Raw genomic sequence first — 22,606 nt, 5'->3', positions numbered from 1 at the left:
TTATTAGCAAGTGCATCGGTGATGTTGTACCCACAGCGTCTATTAAAACATTCCCCAACCAGAAACCGTAGATTGATGGCAGCATTTGGGCAAAACTGAAAGCGCGAACCACTGCTTTTAATCAGGGCAAGGTGACCAGAAACATGACCGAATACAAACAGTGTAGCTATTCCCTCCACAAGGCAATCAAACAAGCTAAGCGTCAGTATAGAGACAAAGTAGAGTCGCAATTCAACGGCTCAGACACGAGAGGTATGTTGCAGGGTCTACAGTCAATCACAGACTACAAAAGGAAAACCAGCCCCGTCGCGGACCATGATGTCTTGCTCCCAGACAAAGTAAACAACTTCTTTGCTTGCTTTGAGGACAATACAGTGCCACTGACACGGCCCGCTACCAAAACCTGCGGGCTCTCCTTCACCGCGGCCAACGTGAGTAAAACATTTAAACGAACCCTTGCAAGGCTTCCGGCCCAGACGGCATCCCTAGCCGCGTCCTCAGAGCATACGCAGACCAGCTGGCTGGTGTGTTTACGGAGATATTCAATCAATCCTTATCCCAGTCTGCTGTTCCCACATGCTTCAAGAGAGCCACCATTGTTCCTGTTCCCAAGAAAGCTAAGGTAACTGAGCTAAATGACAATCGCCCCGTAGCACTCACTTCTGTCATCATGAAGTGCTTTGAGAGACTAGTCAAGGATCATATCACCTCCACCCTACCTGGCACCCTAGACCCATTCCAATTTGCTTACCAACAGGTCCACAGACGATGCAATCGCAATCACACTGCACACTGCCCTATCCCATCTGGACAAGAGGAATACCTATGTAAGAATGCTGTTCATCGACTACAGCTCAGCATTTAACACCATAGTACCCTCCAAACTCGTCATTAAGCTCGAGACCCCCGCCCTGCAACTGGGTCCTGGACTTTCTGACGGGTCGCCCCCAGGTGGTGAGGGTAGGAAACAACACCTCCACCCCGCTGATCCTCAACACCGGGGCCCCACAAGGGTGCGTTCTCAGCCCTCTCCTGTACTCCCTGTTCACCCATGACTGCGTGGCCATGTACGCCTCCAACTCAGTCATCAAGTTTGCAGACGACACTACAGTTGTAGGCTTGATTACCAACAACGACGAGACGGCCTACAGGGAGGAGGTGAGGGCCCTCGGAGTGTGGTGTCAGGAAAATAACCTCACACTCAATGTCAACAAAACAAAGGAGATGAACGTGGACTTCAGGAAACAGCAGAGGGAGCACCCCCCTATCCACATCGACGGGACAGTAGTGGAGAAGGTGGAAAGTTGTTTAAGTTCCTCGGCGTACACATCACGGACAAACTGAAATGGTCCACCCACACAGACAGCGTGGTGAAGAAGGCGCAGCAGCGCCTCTTCAACCTCCGGAGGCTGGAGAAATGTGGCTTGTCACCTAAAACACTCAAACTTTTTACAGATGCACAATCTGTATCAGGCTGTATCACCGCCTGGTACGGCAAAGATGGAGACAACGTCCTCGGCACTTAAGTTCCAGGTAGCACAGGCCATTCGGATAGGGTTAGATGACAAGTCCCAGGTAGCACAGGGACAGATAAGTCCCAGGTAGCACAGGCCCATTCGATTATGGGATACATCCATCAGGCCCAAGCAGCGTCCAGCAACAGGATTTTCACCCTCAACAGTTTCCTGTGTGTATCAAGAATGGTCCACCACCCAAAGGAAATCCAGCCAACTTGACACAACTGTGGGAAGCATTGGAGTCGACATGGGCCAGCATCCATGTTGAATGCTTATACAGATAATTGTATGTGTGGGGTACAGAGATGAGGTAGTCATTCAAAAATCCTTATTATTGCACACAGAGCGAGTCCATGCAACTTATGTGACTTGTTAAGTAAAAATGTTAGTCCTGAACTTATTTAGGTGTGCCATTACAAAAGGGGTTGAATACTTATTGACTCAAGACATTTCAGATTTTCATTTAGAATTAATCTGTATAATATATATATATAAAAAAACATGAATTGACAATGTGTGTAGGCCTGTGTCAAAAAAAAATCTATATTTAATCCATTTTAAATTCAGGCTGTAACAAAATGTGTAAAAGTCAAGGGGTGTGAATACTTTCTGAAGGCACTGTATGTTAATTGTTAATGACTTAATTGGACATTTGCTAATAACAAAATGTCAACACTCAGGTAAAGTTTCAACTATACTTTTAATGTGATGCAAGATGTTTTTGCATGTCTTTTTGTATGGTCACAAGACGTTGACAAATAATTCACTGCAACAAAACGTTCCGTTTGGAAGTAACGGATATAAAACGTAAACAGGTAAACACAAAAAAAAGTGACATGAAGTATCAGATGCTAATCTGAACAGGATTATGGGTAAAAAAAAATAAAAAAAAATTCAATCCATTCACTGCACAATAAAAATACAATAAAAAAGCTTGTAAAAACATTGAACCTGAATTAAGTAAGTAAGTGCATCACGAGGATAGAATCAAATCCCGACATCCAGAACAGGAACAAATGACAACATTTCCTGCACTGTATAATTAATTGTACAAGTAAAAACAACATTTTTATTTAATTCCCAATAGAACTAATTAATTGTTTCTCTCTAACATGACTACAAGAACTGATTACATGATTTCATTGAGAAAACGAACTTAATTTAAGTTACAGTTCCATTTTGGAACCCCCCCCCCCAAAAAAAAAAAACATACAGTTTGTGATGAGATGGCAGGTCGAATATATTTGTAACTAATTCAAACATGTAACAGGCAGTGTTGACCAGGACAACAGATGTAACAGGAAGTGTTGACCAGGACAACAGATGTAACAGGAAGTGTTGACCAGACAATCAGATGTAACAGGAAGTGTTGACCAGACAATCAGATGTAACAGGAAGTGTTGACCAGGTGAACAGATGTAACAAGCAGTGTTGACCAGGACATCAGATGTAACAGGAAGTGTTGACCAGACAATCAGATGTAACAGGAAGTGTTGACCAGACAATCAGATGTAACAGGAAGTGTTGACCAGACAAACAGATGTAACAGGCAGTGTTGACCAGGACAATCAGATGTAACAGGAAGTGTTGACCAGGATAACAGATGTAACAGGAAGTGTTGACCAGGACAATCAGATGTAACAGGAAGTGTTGACCAGACAAACAGATGTAACAGGCAGTGTTGACCAGGTGAACAGATGTAACAAGCAGTGTTGACCAGGGTATCAGATGTAACAGGAAGTGTTGACCAATCAGATGTAACAGGAAGTGTTGACCAGACAAACAGATGTAACAGGCAGTGTTGACCAGGACAATCAGATGTAACAGGAAGTGTTGACCAGGATAACAGATGTAACAGGAAGTGTTGACCAGGAAAACAGATGTAACAGGAAGTGTTGACCAGGTCAACAGATGTAATAGGCAGTGTTGACCAGGACATAACACAATATTGACACAGAATTCAATGAATTGCAGATGGTGGGATTCTGTATAGTGCTTTGAGAAGTATATTTGATTAGGATGGACCGGCCTCTGCTTATGCATTTATTTGTTCTGAATTCATCATAGAACATAGAAAGGGGGGATACCTAGTCAAGTTGTACAACTGAATGGATTCAACTGAAATGTGTCTTCTGCATTTAACCCAACCCCTCTGAATCAGAGAGGTGCCGCGGGGGGCTGCCTTAATCAACATCCACATCTTCAGCGCCTGGCGAACAGTGGGTTAACTGCCTTGTTCAGAGGCAGAACGACACATTTTTACCATGTCAGCTCGGGGATTCGATCCAGCAACCTTTTGGTTACTGGCCCAACACTATAATATATTAAAACACATGTAGGTAACACTTTCCTGTTCTACCTTTCACACACCTTCTGACATCAAAATAATAGTTATTTTTCCCAATATACAATCTGGTACAGAGATACACACTATAGAAATGATTTACAGACACACACACACACACATATATAAAAAAAGGTTTTTGGCTGTAAAAGTAGACTCGGCAATATGACATCATCCACAGTGGGGAGACTTCCTGCTTACAGACAGACGTCAACAGTAATTCAAGACTGCCACTGTTGGGTTTTCCCCCAATAATCGCCCCTGTTCCCTAGAGCCACGCAAAAGGGAGGAAAGAGATTGGTTGATGTAAAGTAATGACTGCCTATGGTTGTGTGCCACGTCACGGACTGTGCAGTTGGGCATCAGACGGCTTATATCATATGACGTGGTTAGCTGATAGTACCTGTTCGGGCGTCGTCAGATCTGGCACACATCTGCACTGTCGTCGGGCAGGAACGTGACCATTATCACGGCAGTCTTTTGCCGATGTTGTTGTCGTTGTTTTCTGTGTCCCCAGCTGCGTGTGATGACATCACTGTTCAGACAAAGTGGGCCTCGCCAGGAGCGCTGGGTTTGGGCCGAGGTCTCAGTCTTTGGTGCAGCGGTTTGGCCTCAGTGGGGCTGAGGTCCTCTGAGCTGCTGGGGGGAGGGGACTGGGGAGGTGAAAGGTCAGCGGAGGTCTCAACCTCAGGGTCAACGCTAACAGAGCTGTCCACCGAGTGCTGTGGACAGTGTATGGGAAGGTTTGAGGTCTGAAGGGTGGCGGTGGTAACCATAGGGGTAGAGGAGAAAGTAATGGTGGAGGAATGGGAGGAAGCGAGGAGGAGAGCAGTAGGGGAAGTCGGGGAAGAGGTTTTAACAGTAGGAGAGGTCGGGGAAGAGGTTTTAACAGTAGGAGAGGTTGGGGAACAGGTTTTAACAGTAGGAGAAGTCGGGGAAGAGGTTTTAACAGTAGGAGAAGTCGGGGAAGAGGTTTTAACAGTAGAAGTCGGGGAAGAGGTTTTAACAGTAGGGGAAGTCGGGGAAGAGGTTTTAACAGTAGAAGTTGGGGACATATTGATGGGGCTAGAGGTCCCAGAGGTACTTGATGATGGCCAGCCTCTCGTGCATGAAGAACCAGGAGGCTTGTAGAAGGTTCCGGGCGGAGGCTGCAGATTCCTTGGTTGTCTGAACACTATGGGGGAGTTGGTAGAGGTTCTAGTCTCCCCACCACCACCTCCAGCAGCAGAGTTAGGCCTGTCCTTAGTCTCCTCTCTGCCTCTTCTGGACGTCTGGCCAGCCTTCACCGACAACGTGTAAGGGCTGTTGGGGAATATGGTGTCGACACTACCACTGGATGGGAGAGCAGAGCTTGTCGGCCCAGATACGGACGGTTGTGTCGACATCGTCGGCTGCTTCCCTGTCGGCTGTGTTCCGGGGCCAGTACCGGCAGGCGGTAAATTAGCCACGATCATGGCGGTGCGTGGCGTGACATTGTAGTGTTTGTACTTCCTGTCCCAGGTCTTACGCTGCACGGCCTGGGGATTGAAGGGTGTGATAAAATAGGTACTGACCCTTGACCCCTCACCAATCCGAGGCTTTTCCTTCTCCGGCTCGGCCGACTCCATGATGGAGTCAGCGGTAGGATCCAACATGGCGGCGTCGTTGGTGTTCTGGCTGTTTCTCTCAACGACCTGAGAGATGAGATTGTACTTTATTAATCCCCATGAAGGGAAATACTGTAGGTTTATCATACTTACAGCCACAGTAAAAAAAAATAGCAATACTAGACAACATTAAAAACCATCAGAAGACAATTCCATTATATTGTCCTAAAAAAAAAATATTAAAGTGATGGGTGTTGACCTGGCAGGGGGTGGGGAGGGGCTGGCGCTCCAAGGGCATGCTGATTGGTCGGAACAGTATTCTAGATCGCTGGGAGCGAAGTTGGACCCGAGGGGCCGTAGAGGAGGTAGAGGAGGAGAGGTTGATGCTGGGACGGCCAAACACAAGGGTAGACCTCTGCACCTATGGGACAGAATAGACAGAGAATTAGCTTCCTTGCTGATTCCTAACTCTTGACACTTTAGCAATGATGTTGAACCTGTTGATGTTGCTACGATGATTAATATGCACTGTCCCTGTCAAATACATTTCATAACTAACTGACTATCTCACTCAGAAACAAACCTTGGGAGCACCAGCAGTAGCAGAGCCAACGCCGTTGAGTCTCTCCAGGGCTGTTAACTCTCTGTCTGGTCCTGTCCTGTCTGGTCCTGTCCTTCCTGTCTTCACCTCATCCAGGATATGAGAGGATGGGATGACCGACGAGTGTCTCTTGCAGACTTTGGTGCTCTGCTTGGAAACAAGCAAAAGGGTTAGGAACGACAAAGACCCAAAACAAAGCCAAACAGTCAATTGATTCTTATCAAGGTGGTCAATCGTTAAATACAACCTTACCCGCACCGTACAACCTTACCCGCACCCGTACAACCTTACCCGCACCCGTACAACCTTACCCGCACCCGTACAACCTTACCCGCACCCGTACAACCTTACCCGCACCCGTACAACCTTACCCGCACCGTACAACCTTACCCGCTCCGTACAACCTTACCCGCTCCGTACAACCTTACCCGCCCCGTACAACCTTACCCGCTCCGTACAACCTTACCCGCCCCGTACAACCTTACCCGCCCCGTACAACCTTACCCGCACAGTACAACCTTACCCGCACAGTACAACCTTACCTGCACCGTACAACCTTACCCGCCCAGTACAACCTTACCCGCCCAGTACAATTGCCACCTTTGATTAATATAATAAATAACCCCTAAAGTGATGTGTGTTTCCTCAGACTCCAGTTCATCTCCTCTGCAATGGGTCTGACTTTGCAGAAATGATTGAATCATTCAAGACACTTGGACCTCCTCACCTCCTTGATGTCGAGCAGGGAGGTGGAGTGACGGCTGAGTCTCTGCTCCTCCTGAAGGCTGAGTCGGGTGGAGGTCTGGTCCGCCGTGGAGGTGTTGGTGGGTGAGGAGGAAGAGGAGACGGTGCTGGCAAAGTCAAAGATCATCTTGAAGTGACGTACCAGCAACTCCACCATCAGTGCCTGGGAGGATAAAAGTCATCAGTAAATAAAGGAGCAAAAAACTAAGGTGATCATTTTGATTTGTAAAGGTCACAGGCAACAAATTTAATTTATATAGCGCTTTTCATTACAAGAGTTATTGATAGGTCATAGACTGGATAACGAAATGATAAGTCTCCAGGTACACACCTGGTAAGGGTTAGTCTCCAGGTACACACCTGGTAAGGGTTAGCCTCCAGGTACACACCTGGTAAGGGTTAGTCTCCAGGTACACACCTGGTAAGGGTTAGTCTCCAGGTACACACCTGGTAAGGGTTAGTCTCCAGGTACACACCTGGTAAGGGTTAGTCTCCAGGTACACACCTGGTAAGGGTTAGTTTACAGGAAGACACCTGGTAAGGGTTAGTTTACAGGAGCTCACCTGGTAAGGGTTAGTTTACAGGAGCTCAGCTGGTAAGGGTTAGTTTACAGGAGCTCACCTGGTAAGGGTTAGTTTACAGGAGCTCACCTGGTAAGGGTTAGTTTACAGGAACTCACCTGGTAAGGGTTAGTTTACAGGAGCTCACCTGGTAGGGTTAGTTTACAGGAACTCACCTGGTAAAGGTTAGTTTACAGGAGCTCACCTGGTAGGGTTAGTTTACAGGAGCTCACCTGGTAAGGGTTAGTTTACAGGAGCTCACCTGGTAGGGTTAGTTTACAGGAGCTCACCTGGTAGGGTTAGTCTCCAGGTACACACCTGGTAAGGTTTAGTTTACAGGAGCTCACCTGGTAAGGGTTAGTTTACGGAGCTCACCTGGTAAGGGTTAGTTTACAGGAGCTCACCTGGTAGGGTTAGTTTACAGGAACTCACCTGGTAAAGGTTAGTTTACAGGAGCTCACCTGGTAGGGTTAGTTTACAGGAGCTCACCTGGTAAGGGTTAGTTTACAGGAGCTCACCTGGTAGGGTTAGTCTCCAGGTACACACCTGGTAAGGGTTAGTTTACAGGAGCTCACCTGGTAAGGGTTAGTTTACAGGAGCTCACCTGGTAAGGGTAATCAACCAGAGAAGACAGGGAAACCTCTGCATCAGTCTGTCGTGGTTTGACCAGCGTAGGGCCGAAAATAATGCCCAGGTTACTGGCTGTCATCTTGTTTTCCTCCGCCTGCTCTGTCACTCTGAGAGAAGAGGTACATATTAATACAATATTAACAGATTAAGAATAATACATATATAAAATAATATTTACAGATGAAGGATATGATTTCCTAATATCTGTCTCTGGGGGAGGGGAGAGATTGGTGTTGACTATATACAGTCAGAAAGGGATACTGCTTGATGTATTCCACGTTACAGCCGTTTCCTTACCAATCTACATACTGGGATAGTGCTCTACAAAAAAATAATATTTAAGCTCTGTCAAGTTGTATTGTTGATCATTTCTTGACAGCCATTTTCAGGTATTGCCATAGATATTCAAGCCAATTTAAGTCAAAACTGTAACTAGGCCACTCGAGAAACATTCAACATCGTCTTGGTAAGCAACTCCAGTGTATATTTGGCCTTGTGTTTTAGGTTATTGTCCTGCTGAAAAGGTGAATTCATCTCCCAGTGTCTGGTGGAAAGCAGACTGAACCAGGATTTCCTCTAGGATTTTGCCTGTGGGTTTGAGTAAATTATAGATCTTTCCAATGTCTTGTATAAAATTGTTTAGTCCTTCATGATGACAAGCATACCCATAACATGATGCAGCCACCACTATGCTTGAAAATATGAAGAGTGGTACTCAGTGATGTGTTTTGTTGGATTCACCCCCAACACTTTGTAAAGTTAATTTCTTTGACACATTTTTTGCAATTTCACTTTAGTGTCTGATTGCAAACAGGATGCATGTTTTAGAATATTTTCATTCTGCACAGGCTTCCTTTTCACTCTGTCAATTAGGTTAGTATTGTGGAGTAACTACAATGTTGTTGATCCATCCTCAGTTTTCTCCTATCACAGCCATTAAACTCTGTAACTGTTTTAAAGTCACCATTGGCCTCATGGTTAAATCCCTGAGCAGTTTCCTTCCTCACCTGTGTTGAATCTGTGTTCGAAATTCATTGCTCGACTGAGGGACCTTACAGATAATTGTATGTGTGGGGTACAGAAATTATGGATTTACTGAGTGACTTGACAATCAATTCAAATTCTGAGCGAATCCCACCACTATGGGGGGCGTGGCTCCAAATCGAGCTGGAAAAGTGTTTTATGGCAGGAACACCTGGCCCCAGAGTTTCTAAACCACTGAGGTAGCAGGAACACCTGGCCCAGAGTTTCTAAACTACTGAGGTAGCAGGAACACCTGGCCCCAGAGTTTCTAAACTACTAAACTACTGAGGTAGCAGGAACACCTGGCCCCAGAGTTTCTAAACTACTAAACTACTGAGGTAGCAGGAACACCTGGCCCAGAGTTTCTAAACTACTGAGGTAGCAGGAACACCTGGCCCCAGAGTTTCTAAACCACTGAGGTAGCAGGAACACCTGGCCCCTGCTACCTGGCCCCAGAGTTTCTAAACCACTGAGGTAGCAGGAACACCTGGCCCCAGAGTTTCTAAACTACTAAACTACTGAGGTAGCAGGAACACCTGGCCCCAGAGTTTCTAAACTACTGAGGTAGCAGGAACACCTGGCCCAGAGTTTCTAAATCACTGAGGTAGCAGGAACACCTGGCCCCAGAGTTTCTAAACTACTGAGGTAGCAGGAACACCTGTCCCCAGAGTTTCTAAACTACTAAACTACTGAGGTAGCAGGAACACCTGGCCCAGAGTTTCTAAACCACTGAGGTAGCAGGAACACCTGGCCCCAGAGTTTCTAAACCCCTGAGGTAGCAGGAACACCTGGCCCCAGAGTTTCTAAACTACTGAGGTAGCAGGACACCTGGCCCCAGAGTTTCTAAACCACTGAACCACTGAGGTAGCAGGAGCACCTGGCCCCAGAGTTTCTAAACTACTGAGGTAGCAGGAACACCTGGCCCCAGAGTTTCTAAACCACTGAGGTAGCAGGAACACCTGGCCCCAGAGTTTCTAAACCACTGAGGTAGCAGGAACACCTGGCCCCAGAGTTTCTAAACTACTGAGGTAGCAGGAACACCTGGCCCCAGAGTTTCTAAACCACTGAGGTAGCAGGAAACACCTGGCCCCAGAGTTTCTAAACCACTGAACCACTGAGGTAGCAGGAGCACCTGGCCCCAGAGTTTCTAAACTACTGAGGTAGCAGGAACACCTGGCCCCAGAGTTTCTAAACTACTGAGGTAGCTACTGAGGTAGCAGGAACACCTGGCCCAGAGTTTCTAAACTACTAAACTACTGAGGTAGCAGGAACACCTGGCCCCAGAGTTTCTAAACTACTGAGGTAGCAGGAACACCTGGCCCCAGAGTTTCTAAACTACTAAACTACTGAGGTAGCAGGAACACCTGGCCCCAGAGTTTCTAAACTACTGAGGTAGCTACTGAGGTAGCAGGAACACCAGGCCCAGAGTTTCTAAACCACTGAGGTAGCAGGAACACCTGGCCCCAGAGTTTCTAAACCACTGAACCACTGAGGTAGCAGGAGCACCTGGCCCCAGAGTTTCTAAACCCCTGAGGTAGTAGGAACACCTGGCCCCAGAGTTTCTAAACCACTGAGGTAGCAGGAACACCTGGCCCAGAGTTTCTAAACCACTGAACCACTGAGGTAGCAGGAGCACCTGGCCCCAGAGTTTCTAAACCACTGAGGTAGCAGGAACACCTGGCCCCAGAGTTTCTAAACTACTGAGGTAGCAGGAACACCTGGCCCCAGAGTTTCTAAACCACTGAAGTAGCAGGAACACCTGGCCCCAGAGTTTCTAAACCCCTGAGGTAGCAGGAACACCTGGCCCCAGAGTTTCTAAACCACTGAAGTAGCAGGACACCTGGCCCCAGAGTTTCTAAACCACTGAACCACTGAGGTAGCAGGAACACCTGGCCCCAGAGTTTCTAAACTACTAAACCATCTTCGATATCACCGTTCATACTAATAGTTAGTCAGCGTAACTCTTGCTAGTCGTCCTGTAACCCGATGTACACCGTCTTCAAATAGAAAAAGGTAAGACATGCCATCGAAGGCAGAATGATGTCGTGGTTGTGCAGAACACTATCCCAGTAAAAAGTGCAAGCTCTGTCTTTTCAGCACCAATGGCAACGATTCAGAACGCTACGACTACTGTAAAGAACTGGAGGAGCGATTTGGACCCATCTCTGTGGGAGATGGCTTGCCACTGGCAGTTTGTGAAAAAGTGTTGGACTCTACCACAAACGCAGCTGTGAATTGGGGAGAATAGGAAGTTTATTATCGAGAAAGAAAATATTCATATTGCACGAGCTAACCGAGTTGCACACAAACACAAAACCATACTGGCCCCTGGATGCAGCACACTAAAGGGGAGGTTCTAAGGGTTGTCCTAGATAGTGATGGACAGAGCGATCAGCCAATTAAAACTATACTGGCCTCTGGATGCAGCACACTAAGGGGGAAGTTCTAAGGGTTGAGCTCGATATTGATGGACAGAGAGAGATCAGCCAATTAAAACCATTGGTTGTTTTATCCACTCCTGCCATTGGCTCCCAGTCGAGTCCCGTTCGACAGAGGCTGGTGGGCGAGATTATGGCTATTAAGGCAATCTCCATTTTGAAGTAGCCCATTTTTATTTTCCTACAACTTCAATGAGTTGGTAAACAAACCTGAAAGGGTGCACACTGCCACCTGGAGGGTGTTGTCTGAACAGGTATAAAGCCAAGGTTAGTGATTTACTGCCATCTACAGTTATGGAAAGTTTTCTCACCAGTATATTTCATTGGCTGATCCCTCCTGATGACCTGGATGGAATTATGTGATCCTTCCTTAACCCATAAGAAGTCCCACCCAGTTGACTACTTCAAAATGGTGAAAGTCTTCAATGGTGCTGCCCATGCTAAAACTGGCTTTGGGCACTAGAGTCCTCTATATATCTCTATGGTTCCAGCAGGCACGTCTTGTCTGCACAAGTTCCTGCCGTCAGTCAGAACAGGGCATAGATATATATTGAGATTACAACATTGTATCTGTGCCATTATGACAACACCACTGAGACTACCTTTACAAATAAGTACATTTCCTTATTTTTATGTTTGAAAAAGTCTAAAACTAATATCGGTGACATACTGTCGCCTGCAGTGCTGGAGGACTAAATCAAATCTTGTGTCATTAATTTATTGTAGCCACTAGATGGCGGTGATATAGCTTAAAGACATTTACAAACTAGGCTTCAACCAACTTGAAGAAGACAATGTTCTCTGATCATTGGCTGATCACTCCCAACCCATAGGAAACCCCCACTACTTTAAAAATGGTGGAAGCCCTCAATAGCAAAAACGGGTTATTTCCATATAATGATCTCTTATACATCTCTAATGGAACAGGGAAGAGAGTCACTGCCTTATCCAGTGACGTCACGGCCTTATCAGCTTGCTACCCTAGCGTCAACATCCCAGGCAGACACAAACTAGTAGCTAGCTAGCTAGAGGGAGAACGCAGAAGTTATTTCTAATTAGGTACATTTTGCAAGTGACTAGTTTACATCATCTACCTTCACTAAAACCACTGCAAAAGGTTTTGCATCGGGAAATGTCCAAGAGAATCCGACATCTTCCCCAAAACACATAAATTACTCAGAACCTCCCATGCAGAAGCTACTTTCTGCCTCTAACACAACAACTGAAATTAAATTATAGAACAAAATGAAATAGGAATATTTTTATCAAAAATAAAAATAAAACTAGTAAATCAAGTCGGAAAACTAACAAACTAAAACTTGGAATAAAAAACAAAAACAATTAGAAATACAAACAAATATAAAAACACAAAACTACAATAACCTTGGTTTGGTGTGTGTGTGCCTTTGTGCATGCATTTCTACCCATATCTTACCTGTGTAGGTGAGCTATGAAGAAAGGCTTCTGTAGTGTGTAGGTGAGCTATGAGGAAAGGCTTCTGTAGTGTGTAGGTGAGCTATGAGGAAAGGCTTCTGTAGTGTGTAGGTGAGCTATGAGGAAAGGCTTCTGTAGTGTGTAGGTGAGCTCTGAGGAAAGGCTTCTGTAGTGTGTAGGTGAGCTCTGAGGAAAGGCTTCTGTAGTGTGTAGGTGTGCGTGTATATACCCATCTTTTACCTGTGTAGGTGTGCGACGAGGAAGCGTAGGGTCTTGTAGTTTGCAGGAGGTAGCTGTCGTAACAGGTCTCTAATCTTAAAGATGACTCGATTGAGTTTGATACTGGGCTGGTCTCCTCCAGGCTGGCTGGTTTTCAGGGGAGGCTGCTCTCCCTCTACCCCAGGCTGGGTGCCTCCTGGTCGGGGTTGTTCTCCCCCTGGCCGCCCCTGGTCCTGGAGGGCCCTGGCTGCAGCCTTCTCTTCGATGATCACCCTCTGGCTCTCCTTGGCCAATCCGATGAAGTCATTATAGTAACGGTACAGGATCAGCGGCTCTGGTAACTACAGAAGATATAAAATCAATCAAGTAATCAATCAATATCTTTGGGAAATGTGTTGTACATTATTATATTAGAATGATTTAGCGGTGTAAAACAAGGATGCTCTTTATCCCCATTTGAATTTAGACTGTCCCACCTGTCTCAGGTAGAGTTTGAGCACGTTGCCGATGTCGTGGGGTGAGAGGTCAGAGAGCTCAACCAGGTCCTTGCCGTTCTCAAACGCCTGACACAGCTTCTCCACACGAGACTTAGCCCCGTTCACACGGTAGATTCCCTGGACAAGAACACACAATATACCAGCTCATCAACATCACAGCCATGACAGACACCGTCAGGCACATATACCCTGGCCAGATACCATCACGCATACCCTGGCCAGATACCATCACGCATACCCTGGCCAGATACCATCACGTATACCCTGGCCAGATACCATCACGCATACCCTGGCCAGATACCATCACGTATACCCTGGCCAGATACCATCACGCATACCCTGGCCAGATACCATCACGCATACCCTGGCCAGATACCATCACATATACCCTGGCCAGATACCATCACATATACCATCACGCATACCCTGGCCAGATACCATCACGCATACCCTGGACAGATACCATCACATATACCCTGGCCAGATACCATCACGCATACCCTGGCCAGATACCATCACGCATACCCTGGCCAGATACCATCACAAATACCATCACATATACCCTGGCCAGATACCATCACATATACCCTGGCCAGATACCATCACATATACCCTGGCCAGATACCATCACATATACCCTGGCCAGATACCATCACAGATACCATCACATATACCCTGGCCAGATACCATCACAGATACCATCACATATACCCTGGCCAGATACCATCACGCATACCCTGGCAAGATACCATCACACATACCCTGGACAGATATCCTGGCCAGATACCATCACACATACCCTGGCCAGATACCATCACATATACCCTGGAAAGATACCATCACATATACCCTGGACAGATACCATCACATATACCCTGGACAGATACCATCACAGATACCCTGGACAGATACCCTGGCCAGATACCATCACACATACCCTGGACAGATATCCTGGCCAGATACCATCACATATACCCTGGAAAGATACCATCACATATACCCTGGACAGATACCATCACATATACCCTGGACAGATAGTCATTGCTCTAACATAGTGTTTCTTAATCCTGGTCCTGGGGACGTAAAGGGTTCACATTTTAGTTGTTGACCGAGAAACTACACACACCTGATTCAAAATCATCAAATATGTTTGACGAGTTGATTAGTGGAATCGTTAGTGTATTGCTCGGGCAACAACTAAAATGTGAACCCCTTTTATGGTCCCCAGGACCAGGATGAAGAAACAGCTGCTATTGCAGATGCCCATTATGAAGGAAGATGTCCTGAGCGCTAGCTAACTTCCCTACATCATTTTAACACACATTTAGAAATCAAAGTTAGACCGCAGGCTGTTTTTTTCTCTCTCTCTCTCTCTCTCTCTCTCTCTCTCTCTCTCTCTCTCTCTCTCTCTCTCTCTCTCTCTCTCTCTCTCTCTCTCTCTCTCTCTCTCTCTCTCTCCTCTCTCTCTCTCTCTCTCTCTCTCTCTCTCTCTCTCTCTCTCTCTCTCTCTCTCTCTCTCTCTCTCTCTCTCTCTCTCTCTCTCTCTCTCTCTCTCTCTCTCTCTCTCTCTCTCTCTCTCTCTCTCTCTCTCTCTCTCTCTCTCTCGTTTCTAACCTTGTTTTTACCTTGAGGTTGAGTGCTCTGCCCTCGATCTCAGAGGTACACTTCCTGATGATGAAGGGGATTCCGTCTGGGCTGTTCTTAGCTGCCTGGGTAAAGTCTATCCCAAACAGATGTAATCTTCCCTGCAGCTTCTTATGACCACACTGGATGGCCAGAGTCTCCAGACACTTCTTATGACAGGCCAGGGAGCACTGGGACAGGAGACGGGGAGAGACATGGGGAAGGTGACTGGTACAAACCACACTTTGGAGCATAGATTATTTATATCTTCTACTTTGAACCCCAGTAGCCCCCCCCCTAGCAGCCCTAGCCAGTAGCCCCCCCCCAGCAGCCCTAGCCAGTAGCCCCCCCTAGCAGCCCCAGCCAGTAGCCCCCCCTAGCATCCCCAGCCACTAGTCCCCCCTAGCAGCCCCAGCCACTAGTCCCCCCCAGCAGCCCCCCTAGCAGCCCCAGCCACTAGTCCCCCCTAGCAGCCCCAGCCACTAGTCCCCCCCAGTAGCCCCCCTAGCAGCCCCAGCCACTAGTCCCCCTAGCAGCCCTAGCCACTAGTCCCCCCTAGCAGCCCTAGCCAGTAGCCCCCCCCCAGCAGCCCTAGCCAGTAGCCCCCCCAGCAGCCCTAGCCAGTAGCCCCCCCTAGCAGCCCTAGCCAGTAGCCCCCCCCAGCAGCCCCAGCCACTAGTCCCCCCCAGCAGCCCTAGCCAGTAGCCCCCCCCAGCAGCCCTAGCCAGTAGCCCCCCCAGCAGCCCTAGCCAGTAGCCCCCCCCTAGCAGCCCTAGCCACTAGTCCCCCCTAGCAGCCCTAGCCAGTAGCCCCCCCCAGCAGCCCCAGCCACTAGTCCCCCCCAGCAGCCCTAGCCAGTAGCCCCCCCAGCAGCCCTAGCCAGTAGCCCCCCCTAGCAGCCCCAGCCAGTAGCCCCCCCTAGCAGCCCCAGCCACTAGTCCCCCCTAGCAGCCCCAGCCAGTAGCCCCCCCTAGCAGCCCCAGCCACTAGTCCCCCCTAGCAGCCCTAGCCAGTAGCCCCCCCAGCAGCCCTAGCCAGTAGCCCCCCCAGCAGCCCTAGCCAGTAGCCCCCCCTAGCAGCCCTAGCCAGTAGCCCCCCCTAGCAGCCCTAGCCACTAGTCCCCCCTAGCAGCTCTAGCCAGTAGCCCCCCTAGCAGCCCCAGCCACTAGTCCCCCTAGCAGCCCTAGCCACTAGTCCCCCCTAGCAGCCCTAGCCAGTAGCCCCCCCAGCAGCCCTAGCCAGTAGCCCCTCCTAGCAGCCCTAGCCAGTAGCCCCCCTAGCAGCCCCAGCCACTAGTCCCCCCTAGCAGCCCTAGCCACTAGTCCCCCCTAGCAGCCCTAGCCAGTAGCCCCCTTAGTAGCCCTAGCCACTAGTCCCCCCTAGCAGCCCTAGCCAGTAGCCCCCCCCAGCAGCCCTAGCCAGTAGCCCCCCCAGCAGCCCTAGCCAGTAGCCCCCCCAGCAGCCCTAGCCAGTAGCCCCCCCTAGCAGCCGTAGCCACTAGCCCCTCCTAGCAGCCCTAGCCAGCAGCCCCCCCAGCAGCCCTAGCCAGCAGCGCCCCCTAGCAGCCCCCCCAGCAGCCCTAGCCAGTAGCCCCTCAGCATCGCCAGCCCCCCCCAGCATCCCCAGCCCCCTCCAACATCCCCAGCCCCCTCCAGCATCCCCCCAGCCCCCTCCAGCATCCCCAGCCCCCTCCAGCCCCCTCCAGCATCCCCAGCCCCCTCCAGCATCCCCCCAACCCCCTCCAGCATCCCCCCAGCCCCCTCCAGCATCCCCAGCACCCTCCAGCATCCCCCCAGCATCCCCAGCCCCCTCCAGAGCTTGTGTGTACTATCGGTTTATTTCTACCTCTTCACATTCTGCTCCGTGGAACACCACCAGACTGTCACACTCCCTGCACTTAGACGGCGCTCGGAGTTTCCTCAGCTTGTGTGTCTGAGACGCCTTGGACATCTGGGCGTTACGAAACGGACCAGGGGAAGCGTCTGCCTCGGTCACCATCTCACCCAGACCTGAGGGGAGAGAGAGAGAGAGAGAGAGAGAGAGAGAGAGAGGATCTCAGTATTGTATTTTTACAGATCAAGAGTCCTTAGAAATAGAACTGTCTGTAAACAAATGGGCCATATCACTTCTGCTAATCTTCACACAACACACACACACACACACACACACACACACACACACACACACACACACACACACACACACACACACACACACACACACACACACACACACACACACACACACACACACACACACACACACACACACACACACACACACACACACACACACACAGAATAATTGGTCGTGTAAATTACACAAGTATTACAACAACCTATATTGGTCTAATCAGATCCATTCCTTAAACCAGAAAATCCACAATAATAAAGCACAGAATTAGAGTTGTATTGAGTTGGTTAAAACCTGTGCAGAGCCCCTGATGCCTCGAACAACAAAGAAAAAATAACACATTCTCCTGTAGAGAGAGAGAGAGAGGTCAGGCTAAAGACAGGAACTAGCTAGCTGGGGACGCAAGCCAAAACCAACACACCTCATCTCATTCACTACAGCTGAGTAAAAAACATTTGGTCTGAGGGTTACATGCAGAGATACACACAGGCACATGCAAGCAGACACACCAAAACAACTTCAGACCTGGTCTCTTTAGACTGACTGACTGACTGACTCTCTCTTACCGTTGTCTGAGGGTGGTTGTCTCTCGTCCAGGTCATCTGCTGAGGACATGGTGCCAGTGGAGGGGGTTCTGGGTAGTCTGCGTTTAAAGTCACCTGACAACAGGAAGTAAAAAAAAAAAAAAACTTCCTCAAAACTCACATTAAAAAATAGCAACGTCATTTAACATTGTTTAGATCAGACCATTCTCTTTTTCTGTAGAATTGTTTTTAGTGAATTGATAAACATACACATTTGCTATAACATGACAGATAACCATCACATTTTTTTAACAGCGTATATATACACACAGTATTATACTCAGCAAACATGTCCACATTGGCACGATTGTTGGCCAATGTGGAGCTGATGAGCCAAGGCGGTTGGCTTCACTTCTCCTGAAATAAACCCTTTAGGATCAGCTGCCTGTTACACTTCAAAAGTTTCTCATATTGGTCACATGCACTTCAAAGTCATTTTTGACTAACTTCCTTATTGGCAGTGTACAAGATCAACTGGAATGTCACAGTAACGGTTAAATCAAAATAACTTGTGACCTCAGAACTACAGGGTTTAATCTGAAGAAAAATATATATTCTGAGATATTTGGCTTTAAAGTTCCTCAACTCTCATCGGATTAAATGGTGTCAGCAATTTTTTTTATCTTACATTCTGTTTTTAACTTAACAACATGAATTGGGGTATAAAACCAAAGATTCTAATGACACCCCTCCTATACATTATGAAGCAGCTGGCCCGTGTTGGGGGCGCTGGCCCGTGTTGGGGGCGCTGGCCCGTGTTGGGGGCGCTGGCCCGTGTTGGGGGCGCTGGCCCGTGTTGGGGGCGCTGGCCCGTGTTGGGGGCGCTGGCCCGTGTTGGGGGCGCTGGCCCGTGTTGGGGGCGCTGGCCCGTGTTGGGGGCGCTGGCCCGTGTTGGGGGCGCTGGCCCGTGTTGGGGGCGCTGGCCCGTGTTGGGGGCGCCGGCCCGTGTTGGGGGCGCTGGCCCGTGTTGGGGGCGCCGGCCAAATCCGGACAACACCGGCCAAATCAGGACGACACTGGGCCAATTGTGCGCCGCCCTATGGGACTCCCAATCACAGCCGCATGTGATACAGGCTGGAATCGAACCAGGGACTGTAGTGACGCATCTAGCACTGAGATGCAGTACCTTGAGACCACTGCGCTACTCGGGAACCCAATACTTCTCAGATACTCTAAGATCATAAGATCCTGTCTGTCTCACTTGTCTTTTCCTACTAGCTCTGACTTTGCTGATAGCTACTTTAAAAATGAGGAGAAATGTCTCACCTAGCTAGTTTAAGATTAATCCACTAACTAAGTCGCTCTGGATAAGAGCGTCTGGGGGTTAGGTGATCATTTGTGATTGGGCAATCGAGTTATGAACAGGTAACTCCCATGTGTATATATATATATATATATATATATATATATATATATATATATATATATATATATATATATATATATATATATATATATATATATATACACACACACACACACACCACTATATATACACACACACCACTATATATACATATATATATATACACATACACACACACACACTAACGGTGTACTCCACCACACGAATATACTATACTGTACCACTGGTGTACTGTACCACTGGTATACTGTACTAATATATTATACACAGTGTACTGTACTACAAAACTATTATACTGTGCTGTATTATACTGGTGTACTCCACACAATCTCAATCCCACCTGGAAAAAAGGAACACCTATGTGAGAATGCTGTTCATTGAGTACAGCTCAGTGTTCAACACCATAGTACCCTCAAAGCTCATCACTAAGCTAAGGACCCTGGGACTAAACACCTCCCTCGGCAACTGGATCCTGGACTTCCTGAAGGGCCGCCCCCAGGTGGTAAGAGTAGGCAACAACACGTCTGCCATGCTGATCCTCAACACTGGGGCCCCTCAGGGGTGTGTACTTAGTCCCCTCCTGTACTCCCTGTTCACCCACGACTGCGTGGCCAAGCACGACTCCAACACTATCATTAAGTTTGCAGATGACACAACAGTGGTAGTGCCCTCACCATAGTAGGCCTGATCACCAACAACGATGAGACAGCCTATAGGGAGGTCAGAGACCACACCTTTTCCCGCTCAGGAGACTGAAAAGATTTGGCATGGGTCCCCAGATCTTTTTTTTACAGCACTGTACTACTGGTGTACTATACTGTGTTGTACTATACTACTGTACCTTGTATGCATGTCTGACTGTGTACTTTTATGTCTGTCTGACTCTACCTTGTATGTCTGTGGCGCTGTTGGACCTCTTCCCAGGTCCCGACCCCAGGGGACTGTCCACCTCGTCCCCACTCAGGACGTCATCGGAGGTCAGGGACACCTGGGACAAGTTACCATGGGAACTGGTGCTGCCCAGCGAACGCTTGCTGAACAAAGCAAACCTGGACGGGGGAGACAGAGACACAGTCAATATTTTTGAATACTAACTCGAAGCGCAAGCTTAACTGCCATTTTTGAGACAATCCCATGCTTGAGACTTCCCTGGTTTATATGGTGGCAGCAGCAATAACAAGGGGATTAGGACTTCCCTGGTTTACATGCTGGCAGCAGTAACAACAAGGGGATGAGCACTTCCCTGGTTTTCTTGCTGGCAACAACAACAACAAGGGCATGAGGACTTCCCTGGTTTACATGCTGGCAGCAGCAACAGCACAGGGATGAGGACAGCATGAAGCCTACTCTGAATCTAGTCTAAATGATGAAAGTGATTGTGAATCAGTGGCTGAAGGTGTTAACAACAACCACTGCATAGAACAGTGAGCAGAGTAGAGGTTAGCTGATAAAAAAAAAAGACTCTCACGAGGCAACACTTATGTGCTCGTTTAAAAAAGCACAGGGAGAATCTCACGCTCACAATCTCCTCTGCTGCATTCAGCGCTCGCCACAGATATTTCCTCAGGAAGGGCATGAATTCAACGCACACTTTTTCCTCTTACAAACTTTCTCTCTCCCTAAATATCGCTCTGACTCTTTCAGACTGTCATTCAGTCTCCCATCACACTTTGGCTCTTACCATATCCCTCCCTCCCTCCCGCCTCTCCCTTAAGGCTTCCCGCATGTTTCGTTTCGGCTGGCGATTCGGGTAGGCGAATTGTACGAGTGTGCTCGTTTGTAAAGACCTTCGCTTGAAAAATGATGAAAAAAAAAAAAAGAAGTACTGTTTGTCCATCTACTCAGATTTAACCAAAGATCACTCAAGAAATCTGTCCTAAATTTTTTTGATTTTGCATGTGTGATCTTATTCGCACAATTTTACATCTAACTAGGATGTTTGGTGCAGTATTTCTCAAGTGAAAAAATGTGCATGAAAAGGAGTCGTTTATATTTGAATGACAACAAACACTTCTGTTGACCAATCACAGACGAAAGGTCATAGACTTCGGCTTCAGAACTTCGGCTTCCCTCGAGAGAAAAAGGTGCACACAAAGAGCAGAGAAAACCCGAAGGCCTAAAACAAACAAAAACGTCAGAATATGTTGTCATAATATAACTGTTCTGAAGTGTTTTGGACGGGAAGCATGCGGACACCTTTACTCACACCGAATCTTACTCCCTCTCTCACCCTGACTCGCCGTGCCTCACCCTGACTCGCCGTGCCTCACCCTGACTCGCCGTGCCTCACCCTGACTCGCCGTGCCTCACCCTGACTCGCCGTGCCTCACCCTGACTCGCTATCCTCTTTCTGAGCAGTCAGCAGATTTCTACAGTAGGGTTACAGTACATAAGATAGAAGTTTACAAAGCTCCACCTGTCAAACTAAAAGCAGGATGGTTAGTCTCTAGCAAACATCAAACTATAATCAAAAACACCTGTATCAACATTATTACTTGACCAAAAACAAGGATTGAAAAAAAAAATAAAAAAAATAAACATTGCTTTTGGTTGTTGTTCCAAAATGGTGGCCAAATTACTGTTTGCTTGTATTATTCAATACTCCATGGACTGCCACCTTGCCGTGCAGGAGGAGCTTGTGAGTTCCAAAGATCCTGAGAGATATTTGTCTGTCTGACACCTAACTCATCCTTCCTGAGTGGTTTCTGCCAAGCTAGAGAGATATGGGACTATTCTAGAAGGAAGTACGTAAGGACAGGCCTCTATAATATAGTGCACTACTATTGGCAGGGCGTGGCAGTGGGCGTGGCCAATGGCTCGGTCCCGACCAAACATTTTAGAGGCCCACCTCTGAGTCGCAGAGACAAAATGTTGCTGTTTTAAAAGAAAATGTTCTGAAATTCCACACCTTTTGCATTAGTGTTTAGAGAAAATGTGCCTTTTTAAAGCTAATTTCCTGGATTTCAACATCTTCTGCCATGGCTAATGCCATGTTCTTATGCTTTCTGAGTGACTCAAACATTTACAACAAAATCCCCATTCCATGACAAAAATATTCCTGAATGCAATTTTTTTTTTTTTTTTATTCTCCCTGACTGTCTAGCTTTTATTTTGGTGATTGATAGTTCTCAAAGATGATCTCATTTATAAATATCATATTTTATACATACTTTAGATCTGGTTTATGTTGTTTTAAGTTTTCACTAAAAACCTTTTACCATCCCAAAAATGTGTGTCTTGGGTGGGCCGCCCCAATACTTTTCTATGCAGAAGAAAAATCCTTTATGGGCCCTGGACAAAAGTAGCG

The 22,606-nt window shown here is 47.6% G+C and overlaps 1 protein-coding gene across 5 annotated transcripts in view; it reads right to left on the bottom strand.

The window, feature by feature from the left end:
* Positions 1–2,198: 2,198 nt before the first annotated feature.
* LOC106596853 (rho GTPase-activating protein 29) overlaps positions 2,199–22,606 on the bottom strand; it is a 59,314-nt gene continuing 38,906 nt past the window's right edge. For all 5 annotated transcript variants that reach the window (XM_082973229.1, XM_082973228.1, XM_082973231.1 and 2 more), the window contains 11 exons: positions 20,188–20,348; positions 17,916–18,008; positions 17,062–17,225; positions 15,219–15,407; positions 13,573–13,710; positions 13,118–13,437; positions 7,957–8,089; positions 6,776–6,955; positions 6,031–6,195; positions 5,707–5,868; positions 2,199–5,534 (listed from right to left, as the gene is read on the bottom strand). In XM_082973229.1, the coding sequence (XP_082829355.1) occupies positions 4,401–5,534; positions 5,707–5,868; positions 6,031–6,195; positions 6,776–6,955; positions 7,957–8,089; positions 13,118–13,437; positions 13,573–13,710; positions 15,219–15,407; positions 17,062–17,225; positions 17,916–18,008; positions 20,188–20,348 (2,839 nt within the window). In that variant the 3' untranslated portion in view covers positions 2,199–4,400. The remainder of the gene's footprint in view (positions 5,535–5,706; positions 5,869–6,030; positions 6,196–6,775; positions 6,956–7,956; positions 8,090–13,117; positions 13,438–13,572; positions 13,711–15,218; positions 15,408–17,061; positions 17,226–17,915; positions 18,009–20,187; positions 20,349–22,606) is intronic.

Source organism: Salmo salar, chromosome 03, assembly GCF_965601325.2.
Source record: "Salmo salar chromosome 03, fSalSal1, whole genome shotgun sequence".
Taxonomy (NCBI): domain Eukaryota; kingdom Metazoa; phylum Chordata; class Actinopteri; order Salmoniformes; family Salmonidae; genus Salmo; species Salmo salar.
The sequence above is the reverse complement of the archived record's forward strand: the minus strand, read 5'-3'. Positions and strand labels throughout refer to the sequence as shown.